We start from the raw sequence: 13,425 nt of genomic DNA on the forward strand, positions 1-13,425 counted from the left end.
GGTGGGACAGCACCATTGAAATAGCAAAACTTCCCCCTGTAGAAATGACCTCATTTCAATATGTTGCATTTTACATACTATCATTTCAAGTTACATGTAAGATTCCTAAAACTGAAAATGATTACAGGAGAAATTCTCTCTTTCTACTTTGTGCCCATTTTGTGGAGAACCAGTTTCACCATTTACCCCGCGTAGTCATTTCCCTTAGTTGTTTGTGTGTGTCTTTCACACAACACAGAGGAGAGAGGAATCTTGTTTAAAAATAAGCAAATGTGATTGTAAAATCACAAAAATTGGCAAAAGAATAGAAGCTGAAACTATTAACTTTTTTTAAGTTCACTAGAATTGAAGTTGATGGCTGCTTCAAAGGACAATGTAATCTTTCACATCTTATACCCTGATATATTGCAATCAGCTATTTATTATTACTTTATTTTCAATATTATTGCTGCACCTAGGGATTCACAGATGTGAACCAGGACCCCATTGTTCTAGGTACTGTACAGGCACAGAACAAAGAATCCCTGTCCCAGAAAGCTTTCAGTCCATGCATAGCTGACCACTGTACCTATGTGAGACAATGTTGACATCTGTGGTACTCCAGTTGGACTCCCCAAGACCTCTTTGATCAGATGGCAGGATTGGGGCCATAGATTGTAAATACACACGTATGTTACAAATAGTGCCCTGCATTATTAAAATGGAAGGTATTTTAAAAATACACCATTTGGGTCCTTTTATGTGTATTAATATTTTGAAGTGTGTGTATGTGTGTCTACGTATATCTATATAAAATATAAACATTGTAACTTTTATTGTGTGACTCCCTCTATGCCTACCCTACGTACCTCATCTGTCCCCTTGGATTGTAAGCCCTTTGAAGTCAGGACCATGTCTTCCTGTGTACTGCCCTTACATAAATGGGCTCTGATCCCAAGACCTCTAGCCACTAGTGCAATAGCACTGTTAATCATAGTAATGCTTTAACTATCTGTATTCTGATTTGCCAGTCCCACTTTTGCTTATACAGTACACCCTCGGTCTGTGCGACAGTTGTGTTTCTGCAACCCCTGCATAACTCGAATTTTCTTGCAAGTTGAGGAGGAATGGTAACCAGGCCAGTCCAGCAGGACTGGTCAGTTTTCTGGCTCCCAGAAAGGCAGAGTCAGGAGCCAGGGGGCAGCCTGGTTCCCGTCTCCCTGCCCTTTGCTGCTTGTGGGACCCAGGACACTGACCAGCTAGTCAGTTTCCCAGGTCCCACAAGTGGCAAGGAGCTGGGAATCAGGTAGCAGCCTGGCTCCCATCTCTTCTCCGCTTGTAGAACCAGAAAACTGAGCAGGGCAGTCAACCTTGTGCAGCATCCTGGCTGCAGCTGTTGGAGGGGAGCTGGGAACCGGGGGCAGCCTCGCTCCAGCTCCCCTCTGCTCCTTGGAGCCAGGAAACTAACCAGGGCTGCTGCCCTTCTCAGTTTCCCAGCTCTGCAAGCAGAGGGGAGTTGGGGAGCTAGGCTGTTGCCTGGTTCGCAGCTCTCTGCCACTCTGGCGAGTGGAAAACCGCTCCTGTCAGGGGTGGCAGTCTGACTGTCAGCTGCCCCCTCCCCTGACAGGAAGCCACTCCTGTCAAGGACGGCAGCCTGACTCATGGCTGCCTCCCCTGACAGGAGCAGGAAACTCCTGTCAGGTGGAAAGAGTCAGGCTGCCACATCTGACAGGTGCGGTTTCCCGCTCCTGTCATGGTCGGCAGTTGTATTAACCTGAGACATGCGCAACTTAATTCCGTGTATCTCAAGGGTTTACTGTAGTTAGTTTCATTTCTTACTTTAAATGTTGCACACATAGAAGAGGAATGTTTTACCTGTTTTGTTTTTCGTTGGACTAATTATAGCAACTTTTAGATATATATCTGGTATTTTAGGCTCTGGAAAAGCTTGTCTTTACTAAATCTAAATTTTAGACCTGACTAGCATTATCCCCTTGAAAGGACCAGGAGGACACTTGCGATTCTCCACTTACGCCAAATGGGTATGGTAGACCAGCAGTTACAAATATCTATCACACCTTGAGGCTTAGGTCAGGGTTCACCATTATTTCTATACAGATTTTCTGTGGGTGACATACATGAGTACAGTAGGGTCTCAACATTCGCAAGGGTTCCATGTTTAGAACCCTCGCAAATGTTGATTTTTCATGAATATGCGGGGGTGCCCAAGGCCCAGGAGAAGCGGCAGCTGCCAGCCCTACTGCCCCAGGGAAGTGGCTCTTGCAAATAATTGAATTTGCGAAGGTTAAATTTGCAAATCGTGAGACTCTACTGTATATCATGTGAGATGTAGACATTCTTTCTTTCTCTCAGGTTTTTATAGGCATCTACTCAATACACTATCTTGGCACAAAATGTTTTTTTTTTAAAAGATAAGCACACAGAAAATTAAATTGACCTCTGGTCTTGCCCTCTTAGGTTTGGCCACTTTAGCATCAGTTTTTGTTATTTTTGTTTGTATTTTTAATCCTCCTCCTCTTTTTCTTTCCCCTTTTTTTCGATTATGATAAGACACTTCTTATAATTTTTTTTTAATTTTAGTTTTCACAGAAAAATATTGCACTGCTAACCATGTGGATAAACTTCCTGGCCCCAGAGACTGGGTACAGATTCTACAGGATCAAATTAAACTGGCAAGAAGGCGGTTAAAAAGAGGCTCAGGTAAGCATGAAAATGTCAGAAATAACAACATAGCATAAGACTACTGACACAGAGCCTGAGTTTTTTCAGAGGTTCACTGAGCACCTGCAGTTCCCAATGATTTTAATTGCAGTAGTGAGCTTTGAAAATGAATCTGATAAGTTTCTGGCATGTTACTGCTAGAATGCAAAATATGGTGTTTGATTTATTTTGAATGGTAATTCTCGTAAGGTATGTCTTCACTGCAGTGTTAAGTCAGGCACTTTCTTGGGTGTTGCCTCTAACCCCTTCCTGTTCATATGCACAACCCTGTTATCTGAGTTTAGAGGTGCTTTAAGCCCACACTAGCTTCCTAGCTGAGGCTCTCAACTAGAGTTCAACTAATGCTGTCTCTTGGGATGGTAACTTGCCTGCTTCTCTGTGAGAACATAGGCTAAATTACTTGACTGCTGAGAGCACTCCAGTACCTTCCCACAATTGCCCCATATGCCCAAAGGGATAGATAAATTCTCCCACAATTCACTGAGAGAATCATAGGCTCAGTTTACCGGAGACCAAAGAATCATAGGATAGGGCCAAGGGTGCCATTCGGGAGGGGTTACGACCATGTGTACAGGGACACTGCTTGCCCTTCTTCCCCTTCCTCACTGTCAGGGTGTGAGTGGAAAGTGCTTGCATTACTTACGCCTCTGCCCCCTCCCCTCACCAGCCAGGAGTGCAAGGAGTGCAGGCAAGCTATGCACTTTCCTCTTACTCCCTGATAGTGAAGGGAAGGAGGAGAAGAGCAAGCAGCATCTCACTACATGCAGCTGTAGCCTCCAGCCTTCCTGAAATGGCACCCTTAGATATATGGTATCAAAAGCCATGGTAGAATTCCTGGGAAACTGAAAACCATTTATTCCCACTACAGAGATGTATGTGTAATTATTTTATAAACTTTTTCTGGTCGTCTTTTGAATTATTGTGCCCACTTTCCTGCTGGGGACTCTCTTCTTGTGTTGAATCTCCTTTGCGTCCCTTCCCAACATATTTGAGACTCTCCATAGGCAAGGATTCCTAGCCCTCCAACAGCACCTGCCTCCATTGTGTGAGCCACTTGATTTGTATCGCACCAATAACTCTTCCTTACAGACACCTTTCTTTGCTAGCTTCCTTTTTTTCTTGCTGCAAATTATTGCACTGTTCTGCTGGTTTGGGAACCAAGGACCTAAAGGAGGCACTGAACTTAGGCATCAGCTTTGACAATTCAGAGCTTTAGTTTTCTGGGCCAAGTGAAGTTAAATTCTTAACTCATTGAGATTGTGTGTATTTATATATCGCCCTCTGGAAAAAAAAAATCCATAGAGAATTACAACAACTATGGTAGGCTGGCCAAAAAGTATCGGGAAGACTATGGGAGGTGAATGAACTGTTTCTTTTTGTTCATTCCCTGCATCAAAAGCCAGCCTTTTCAGTCCACAGCATTATCTTTAGTATTCTGTTAGGCAAGGATCTGAGATACCTGCCCAAAATCTCAGTCATACTTCCATTGCACAGTTCTGTCAACACTAATGGAAAATAGACACAAAAGTGAAAGGGTGTAATGGAAAGGAGAAGAAGAAATAGAAACAAAAAGGAAGAAAGAGGTGCAGATTGTTTGTTTAGTAGCATAAAATAATCCTCCTCTTCAAAAAAAAAAAAAAAAAAAAAGTGAGTTTACTAGATCCTCTGGACTATCAAGCCAACTCTGTGTGCCCTTGAATATGAAGTTATAAGACAAGCTTGCTAGTGAGAAATACTAGATTACTTGTCATTGCACAGCAGCAAACTCCTGCCATTGAGGAGGCTTCAGAAAGCTACCAGTTCCTCCTCAACTGGAAGAATGGTACTTTGGTACAATGCTTCAGTGATGTGAGGATTTGTGGATTCACAGGTGCAGTTCAGGTGCAGGGAGAGAGACTGGGGGTCATTGGGGTGTCTGAAGAGATGCAGAAGACCATTTGTGGACAACTCCCTTGGCCTAATTTGATTAGGTTTGGTTTGAATCTCTCACCAGTGTTCTTGTTTGCTTTCTTTGGAGAGCCTCTCCAGGAAGTTAGGACTGCAGCTGTACTGTGAGAGGTAGTAATGGCTTTACAGGTTCTATTTTAGAGGGGGGCCACCGAGCAACCACTCCCAGCTTTGCTCTTTCCTTAGTGTCTGAGAGCCTAAATGGAGAATGCTGCATCTCCGCCTTAACAGTAATGGGCTCTGTAGTGGAGCAGTTGCTCCACTGTAGCGCTGAAAGGAGCATGCACAGAGTCCTCCTATCAGAGAGGGGCTTATAGGGAGCTGATCAAAGGCTTGCTGGGGCAGCCCTTTTTTTAAAATTGCTGCTCAGCAGACCAGAGAGCAGTCAGGCCCCAACCAGGGAGAGTGCATGACTGGCTCCCAGGGAAGATACAGCACCTTGGACAGAGCAATTTCTGGACAGGCTCAGGGGAGCTGGAGAGAATCTCCAACCTGATACTACCAGGCTGTGGGTCTTGACACCAGGGCCAGGAAGGTATAAGAGTCACAGAGAAGTGGCCCAGGGAACATTGTGAGTAGTTAAGGAGAGTGAAGGAGGGCAGGACAAGACTGCTGCCAGGTGGTCCCTGGGCTGGGACCCAGAGTAGTGGGCAGATCCCCTCCTTCCTGCTACTGCATCTAGACACACTGAGGCATGACCTTTAGAGAGTGCAGCTTGCCCCTTGAGGGTAGACTTTGGGGCTGTATTTGGCTACAGTGGTAGGTGTATCAGGTGAAGATACTGCCGGAAGGGGGCAAGAAAAGAGTGGTAGTCATGGCCGGAGGGCAGTATCCTGTGGCATGGGTCCATGGAGAGAGACTGGAAAGCAGAACAGACAAAGGGTGAGACACTGGCCAGAAGGCAGCCCATCCATAAACTGAGCTGATTCGGAGCATGACAGCAAGAGACACTGCTTGCTCATAACCAAAACAGCTTTGCAGATGTCACTGGATTCTACAGACACAGCAGCTCGCTTGCTGGCAACAGCCATCATGATGCACAGGGATTTCTAGCTCCATCTCTCCAGGCTGCCTAAGGATATACAAAATAAAGTTGAGGACCTCTACTTTGAGGGCCAAAAGCTCTTTGCAAACTCTACTGACATTGCATACCCTAATCTAAAGACCTTATGTATGTACGTTCCACAAACTAAGAAAAAGCAGGGATGTTACTATATCCAGTGCTTCCTTCCCTCATCAAACAAACAATCACAACCCTACGGACAGAGTAGGAAACAGAGACAACCCTGATGGCAACAACAAGAACAATGGTCTGTATCACAATCATTAACATCCTACACTCATTTTGAACCATGGATTGAAGGTTCGACAACTCTCCTGCATCAACAGCCCACAGTGTATCAGTGTTTCCACCATCAACTTCTACCTTTTTACTCTGTCTGACTCACCATCACCTCAGACAGATGGGGTCGCAAAATAATCCACACAGGTTACTCCATCCCATTTATTTCCAGGCCCCCTTCCAACTCACCTTCCCGGTCTCTCTTCAGGGACCCTTTGCACAAGATACTATTACAGCAGGAAGTAGCTCACCTGTTGGACGTTGGAGCCATAGATGAGGTACCGTCTCAATATAAGGAGAAGGGATTTTACTCCCGATATTTTCTTACATAAAAGAAAAACAGAGGATGGAGACCTATACTGCGTCTACGTCAACTAAACAAGTGTATCAGGCATGAGCAGACAAAGAAGTCTGGCTGTCATCCCTTGACTTACAGGATGCCTACTTCTGTGTCCCTATATACTAGCACATATCAAGTTTCTCAGATTTACCTCAGGTCAGAAACACTACATGGATAGCAGACTGATATGGTTGTTGAAGGATAGTAATGACAATGCAGAGACAGCAGTAAGAGCATGCCAAGAGTTGGGAAGTTGTCTTAGAACAAGTAGAGGTATGAGACTAGGAGATTCGACATCACCGAGTATTTTCATCACTCAACTAGAGAGAGTGATGGACAAGATTAAGGAAGATGTAGAAGGGATATCTGTGCACAGGGTGAGAATCAACAGCTTGAGGTTAGTGGATGATATAGTTATCAAAGAAAATGAAGAGAAGCTAGTGAGAATGGTGAAGGCTCTAAATGAGGAAGGGAAACAGTATGGACTAATTATGAACATCTATAAAGACAATGGTATTTGGAGATAAGGAAGTAGGAAGGAAAATCAGATGGGATTGAACTAGAAAATGTAGAGAAGTTCACATATCTGGGGAACAGCATGACGTAATCTAGACTGTAAGAAGGAAATAATGATAAGAATAGTGAAAGCAAGAGCAAGTTTGAAGACAGTGGATAAGATCTGGAAAAGCAAAGCGATTAGCTTAAGATCAAAGTTGAGTGTCTTGAAATGCATGTGTTCAGCAGCATGTTGTACAGATATGAGACATGGCTGATAATGAAAGATTCGAAGAAGGATATTGGCATTTGAGATGAGTTGTTAAAGAATGATCCTGAGAATAGGGTAGATGCAGAAGGTCATCATTGAGGAATTATATAGGAACATATGGCCAAAAGAGAACCTACTGCAGACGGTTATACAACTGAAGCTACAGCTGTTTGGGCATATCTGCAAAATGAAAGGTGAGCAAAAAGCCAAGACCCTGGTATTTGGGATAATGGACGATTCAAATAGGAGAGGCAGACCCTACAGAGAATGGGTAGGTGATACAGTAGATTGGTGCAGAACTAGTCTACAGAAACTAAGCCACTCTGCACTGAACAGGGGAAGATGGAAGGAAATGGTGAGGGAGACATTGGACACCAACAGTTGTTGAGCCCATGGTGGTGGTGATGATGATGATGATGATAATGAAGAAACACTACCAATACTAAGTCCTTCCTTTCAGACTCACACCATTGGCCAAAGTTTTCCTGAAGATATTTGCAGTTGCAGCAGCCCATTTACGCAAATGGGGCATCAAAATATTTCTTTATGTTGATGATTGCCTTATAGTAGCATATACACAGAACGAGACAACTATTGTGATTCAAACCAGAGTCAAGTTCCTAAACAACACAGGTTTTCAAATAAACTTTCAGAAATCCCATCTATCACCCTCCAAACACCTGGACCTCATAGGGGCGCACCTAGACATGATCCAGGCCACTGCAAAGCTTCTACCATTTCGTTTCATAGCATTAAAACAGATCATTGCCACAGTCATGCAAAGCAGCCCGCAAGTCACTGCGTGGCAATGCCTACAGCTTTTGGGATGCATGTCCACCTCCATGTTTGTGGTCAAACATTCAAAACGAAATACGCGACACCTGCAAGAATGGCTACAGGGAATGTATAAGGCACATAGGCATGCCATAAACAAAAAACTAAACATGCCCCTCAGAGTAAAATCTACCCTGAAATGGTGGCTAGAACTCAACAATGTGTGCGCAGGAATCCTCTTAAAACAGCCTGACACAACAATTACAATAACAAAGGACACATATTTGGACTGAGGGGAGCCCAAATGGCACATTATTCAGTGTACAGAAGCTGGCCCACCCAAGAATCACATCTCCGCATAAACATCGTAAAACTAAGGGCAGTATGCAGAGCTTGTGAATGTTTTCAACCATTAATCCATCACAAAGCCATCAAGTTATTCACAAACATGATAAGTATGTATTATATCAATCGACAAGGTGGGGCATGATCCCACCAGCTATGTAAAAGACTTTATGCCTCTGGAACTGTTTCAAAAACAGCCAAATAGACATCTCAGCCATATATCTTCTGAGGAAGCAGAGCACCATAGGAGATACCCTCAGCAGAACGTTTCACCAAAACGATGAATGGGAGATGCAAACCCAAGTTCTATATACCATATTCCAACAATGGGATTTTACGGTTATTGACTGTTTCCCACAGCAACCAATACTAAATGCCCAAAGTACTGCTCCAGAGCTGGACTGGGCAAGAACTCCATGGGAGTTGAGTTTTCCATAAATTGGGACACTTCCCTCCTTTTGCACGTTTCTACCTGTTCCCCTGTTCCATAGGGTAATCCACAAGATACAGCTGAACAGTGTACGACTCATACTTATAGCATCTCTATGGCCTTGGCAAACCTGGTATCCATTTTTAATGCAACTGTCTGTTCCTCCTCCACTATTTCTTCCCCAGGCTCCACTTCTTCTCACTCAGGACAATGGCAGACTCAGCCATCTACATCTCAAGGTGCTCCAACATCCTGGCTTCTATGGGCTTAACAAAAATAGAATTACAATGTTCACAAGAAGTCCAATCTATACTAATTAACAGCAGGAAGCAAAGTAAAAAGAAAACTTAGAACCAAAATGAAGATGTTTCCAGATACGGTGTTTAACACAATCTTCTCTCGCACCACTGGTATATTGAGACTTCGGGATTATTATTTCTTATACCTTAAGCACCAGGGCCTCTCTAAGAGTTCAGTAACAGTAAACTTGGTTGCTGTTTATATGTGACGCACTAAGATTGATAGATCCACAATTTTTATACATCCTATTGTGAAAAGGTTCATAAAAGCCCATAATAACACATTCCTACCCATTCCAGCATGGAACTTAAATATGGTACTACACATGCTTATGTGGAAATCGTCTGAAGCTATGGCCACATGCGCATTGCTGTATCTTTCAGTGAAAACATCATTCTTAATGGACATTACTACAGACAGAAGAGTATGGGAACTGGCAACTCTTACGGCTGATCCACTCTCCTCCTTATTCCAAAAAGACCAGGTCACATTAAGACCACATCTGAAATTTCTACAAAGATACTTTTCATACTACTCAACCAATATGCCTACCCGTGTTTTTTCCAAAACCACATGGAGATGCAGAACATGCCAGACTCCATATGCTTGACATCAGATGAACACTCACTTTTTATCTGCAAAGAACAAAAATTTTTCATAAGTCTCCAAGACTGTTAGTGTCGCCTACAGAACACTTTCAGGGACATCCAGTTTCCAAACAAAGACTCTCAAAGTGGACATATCAGTATAAAAGACTCTCTACTATAGACTAACCAACATACTTACAGCACAAGTGGTACACACACACACTCCACCAGAGTTGCTGCCTCCTCCTGGACATTCATTCACCGCATCCCAATCAATGATATCTGTAAGGCAACAATGTGGACATCAGTACATACTTTCACAAAACATTATGTGATTGAGCAACGCTCATCAGCTGACATCCGTTTTGGGCATTCTGTCTCAAACATTGCTCAGGCTCAAATTCCAAAGTCCCACCAGCAACAGTAGGATACTGCTCCTTAGTCACCTTATTGTAGCACCCACCAGGACACTGCTTGAAGTTTCTCACCCTGTACAGTAACTAACGTTCTTTTGGGATGGCTGTCACTGGGGTTGCTCCACGACCCTCCTAACCCGTATGGGCTTTTATGTTCCACATCTCTCTTCCCCTCTACTTTGGATTTACAACATTTTTCCGTGGTAGACAAAGAACTGAGAGGTGGTGGGTATTATGCCATGGTTAATGGATGCTACAAGCACAAGCTGCCTATTGTACATGTGCTTCTGGGGGTACCGCTGCTGCAAAATCTCCAATTATAAGCACAGGGCAATAGGACACCTTAGGTGGCGCATCCACAGGGACACCCATCTCAAAGAACATCAGTTACTGCACAGTTGAGTAATCTTCTCTTATATTGTTTTTCTCTGTGAGTTAATTCAAGAGCATAATGATTGTCTGGCTCCACGCACATAGTTGTTTGTGCATTGGCTGAGGATACCGTCTTGTGATAGTCATCGGCTGTGTGTACATTAGCTCCCAACTTCAAAGGGAGCATGGCAAGTAGGGTGTCGGGAAATTACTAATGAACTGCTGCGGTGCATATACAGCATTTCATTAAGCTAATTCTCAAAATTTTGAGGAGTAAAGGAACTTCAGAGTAGCCTGGGCACTTCGAAGTACCGGTGGGTTAGACACAGCTACATGCAAGCCGGCACTTCGAAGTTGCTGCAGGGGAGAATTAGCTTAATGAAGTGCTGGATACGCACTGCAGTACTTCATTAGTAAACTCCCAACACCCTATTTACCATGCTCCCTTTGAAGTTGGGAGCTAGTGTGGATACAGCCATTGTGTTTTGGTCTGTGGGAACATTACTTCTATTGTAAGCTTAGGGAGGCTGCAGGTACAGTTTGAAGGCCAGAAAAGGGAGGTCAGGAAACCCTGGTTTCCTGAAATGTGTTCTTCCACCAAAAGAAATTGGTCCAATAAAATGTGTTACCTCGTTTACCTGATTTTTTAGTGGCTTCATGCAATGTCTTAAACCGATTTAAGTACTGGTGTACACAGTGTTTTTGTAGTGCTTTAACTATTTTGGTATAGAAACAGATACTGTTATGCTAGTACAGCCCTATAATATATTTTTATAGGAATAAGCCAAATGCCCCATCTTTTGTCTTGGTATAACTGTGCCCACAATAGGAGCTGTACCAATTTAACAGTTTCCTTATATAATCATACCCCTTACTGAAGCAGTTAGATCAGCACAAAGTGTACACCAGGCCAAAAGGGTCATCTGCATAGAAAAGCAGATTCATGTTAAGGGAGAGTGTGTAATTAAAGCAGAGTTATGCCTGATTAACTCCATGTACCGATGCTCTTATTCTGGAAGAACTACCCTGGAGCCATACCCTAAGTACAAGATAACTAAAGGTCTTGTTTGCAAGTGAGTTAAAGTAAGCTGGTTTAAGACTTTGTTAAACACGTGAGTGTCCACATTGGTGGGTTGTACTAATTTAAGTAAATTAGTTTCTAATTATGCTAGTTCACAGACTATGTGACTAAGCTTGAGACCACTTTTGTATTTCACAAATGCCTCCAAAACCATTCGGTCCCTGTTGAGCTCTGGGTTGCTGAGTTGGAAGGGAAAGGCCCTCTATTCCATTATCAGTCCCCTGATGAATTTAGTCTACTCTCTGATTGGGTTTTCTGTGTAGGCCAAGTATCTATTTGCATGTCCACATGATGACACATTATGTGCATGAGTAATCTTCCTTGTTGAATCCTGTGATAATTTGATAAACTAATGGTATAAATGCTAGTGTATTCCCCTAGCCATCAGCAGCAGTAATAGTTTGAGAACTCCAGCAAATGAATGGGTAGGATCTGCCTTTAGAGCTGCTTTCTTTAATATTTACCCTTTTGAGTATTTTCAAATTAAATGATTTTATGATCACAAGATCATAGGTGTTGTCCAGTTTCATTCTTTTTTTATCATATGTGGCTCAGTTCTTAGAATTAGATATAGGACAACGACTGGCTGTGAAGGCTGATCAACAAACTGCTCTTAAGAAACCTCTGCTCCCTCCCGAAAAATCTTCCCCTGGATAGGTTGTGAAAGGTTGTTATGCTAATACAAATAGAAATTAATTTATGGTTAGCATCAGCTATGCCTTTTTTTCATAACTGGAAATAGTCTTATTTTGATTTTGATTTTTCTCAGTTCTATTAAATTATTGCCTAAGATCTAAGACTTGGGTTTTTTCTTTTAATTTGTTAGATCTGAGAATAAAGCTGTCATCACTATTAAATTTTTATTGGCCTTATTCAGTCTTTTCAAAATTTCACAAGTTGGCTGTCACTTGGGGAGGGAGGAGGGGAGACTGAAGTTAATGTTACACATAGATGTTATAATTAAAATTAAATAGCACAATAGTATTTTTCACCCTTGACAGTTGGACCCACTTCATGCAATTGGCATGGCGAAAAAAAAAACCCATGTGTTGTATGCATTTTGGGTTACTGGATCATATTGCCATCTCTATTCTCTCCACAATGTCTAGGCTCAGCTCTCTGCAGCTGAAGGGCAGGGAGGGAGTGTAGCCAGGGAAAAGGGGGCGTGATGTTTGGGAAGAAGTAGATGTAGATATTTCCCTTTTTAGAATAGGATAACTCACAATGCAAATTGCACTGTGATTTACTGCTGCCCCGACCAGCAGTAGCTGCCACGATGTAGTTTTGCCATACTATGCAAAGGAAATATGGGTAGGTGGCTAGTGGACTAGCAAGTGACAACACAGCCAGACACACAGCTGTTGGCATAAAGATTTAAGGAAGACCATGAATGGGATGGTGTCAGCAGGAAATAGCCCTTCTGTTATCATCTCTGCATCCAAAACTAGTCTCCAGACCTTCTGGCTATTCCACTGTGTCTCCATTAATGAAAAATGGGCCATGAACCACACATCTCTTGTGTGAAGTCCTCCCTCCCTTTTCACATCTTGAAGAGGATACAAACTGTTATTCTTTAACGGCAGCATGTTGCTAAAAGCCTCCATATAGACAGGAATGCTGGTACAGTCTGACTAAATGCTTCTAAAGCACAGAATGAGTAAGAGCTCTTCATGTAATGTGATTTTACTGTATGTAACAGAAAAGCCTTTAAAGATCATACATAATAAAGGAAAATGAAGCAGCACTATGAAATGTGCTCACACTTTTTTCAACTCGGAGTGATGTGAAGTAGTCACCTGCCATGACATTAGTAGTTGTATCTTTGTACTATTGTTTGTAACCAGGCAATGTTTAAAATAATGAAAAATGCTGGGACCGAGAGCAGAAAAACTTTTCAAAAATAAATCCTTGTTGGAGAGTGTTATCTCCTCTCACCCATCCACTTGAGTCCTCTGTTCTACCATTGCCATATCTTCTCAGGTCTCTTTTTTGGTATTCTTCCCC

General features: G+C 42.8%; 1 protein-coding gene across 1 annotated transcript in view; it reads left to right on the plus strand.

The window, feature by feature from the left end:
• Positions 1–13,425, plus strand: part of BEND7 (BEN domain containing 7) — a 71,649-nt gene that overhangs the window by 42,455 nt on the left and 15,769 nt on the right. Inside the window, 1 exon segment of the mRNA XM_075017762.1 lies at positions 2,581–2,700. Within this exon segment, the coding sequence (XP_074873863.1) occupies positions 2,581–2,700 (120 nt within the window).

The sequence above is a fragment of the Carettochelys insculpta genome, chromosome 1 (assembly GCF_033958435.1).
Source record: "Carettochelys insculpta isolate YL-2023 chromosome 1, ASM3395843v1, whole genome shotgun sequence".
NCBI lineage: Eukaryota > Metazoa > Chordata > Testudines > Carettochelyidae > Carettochelys > Carettochelys insculpta.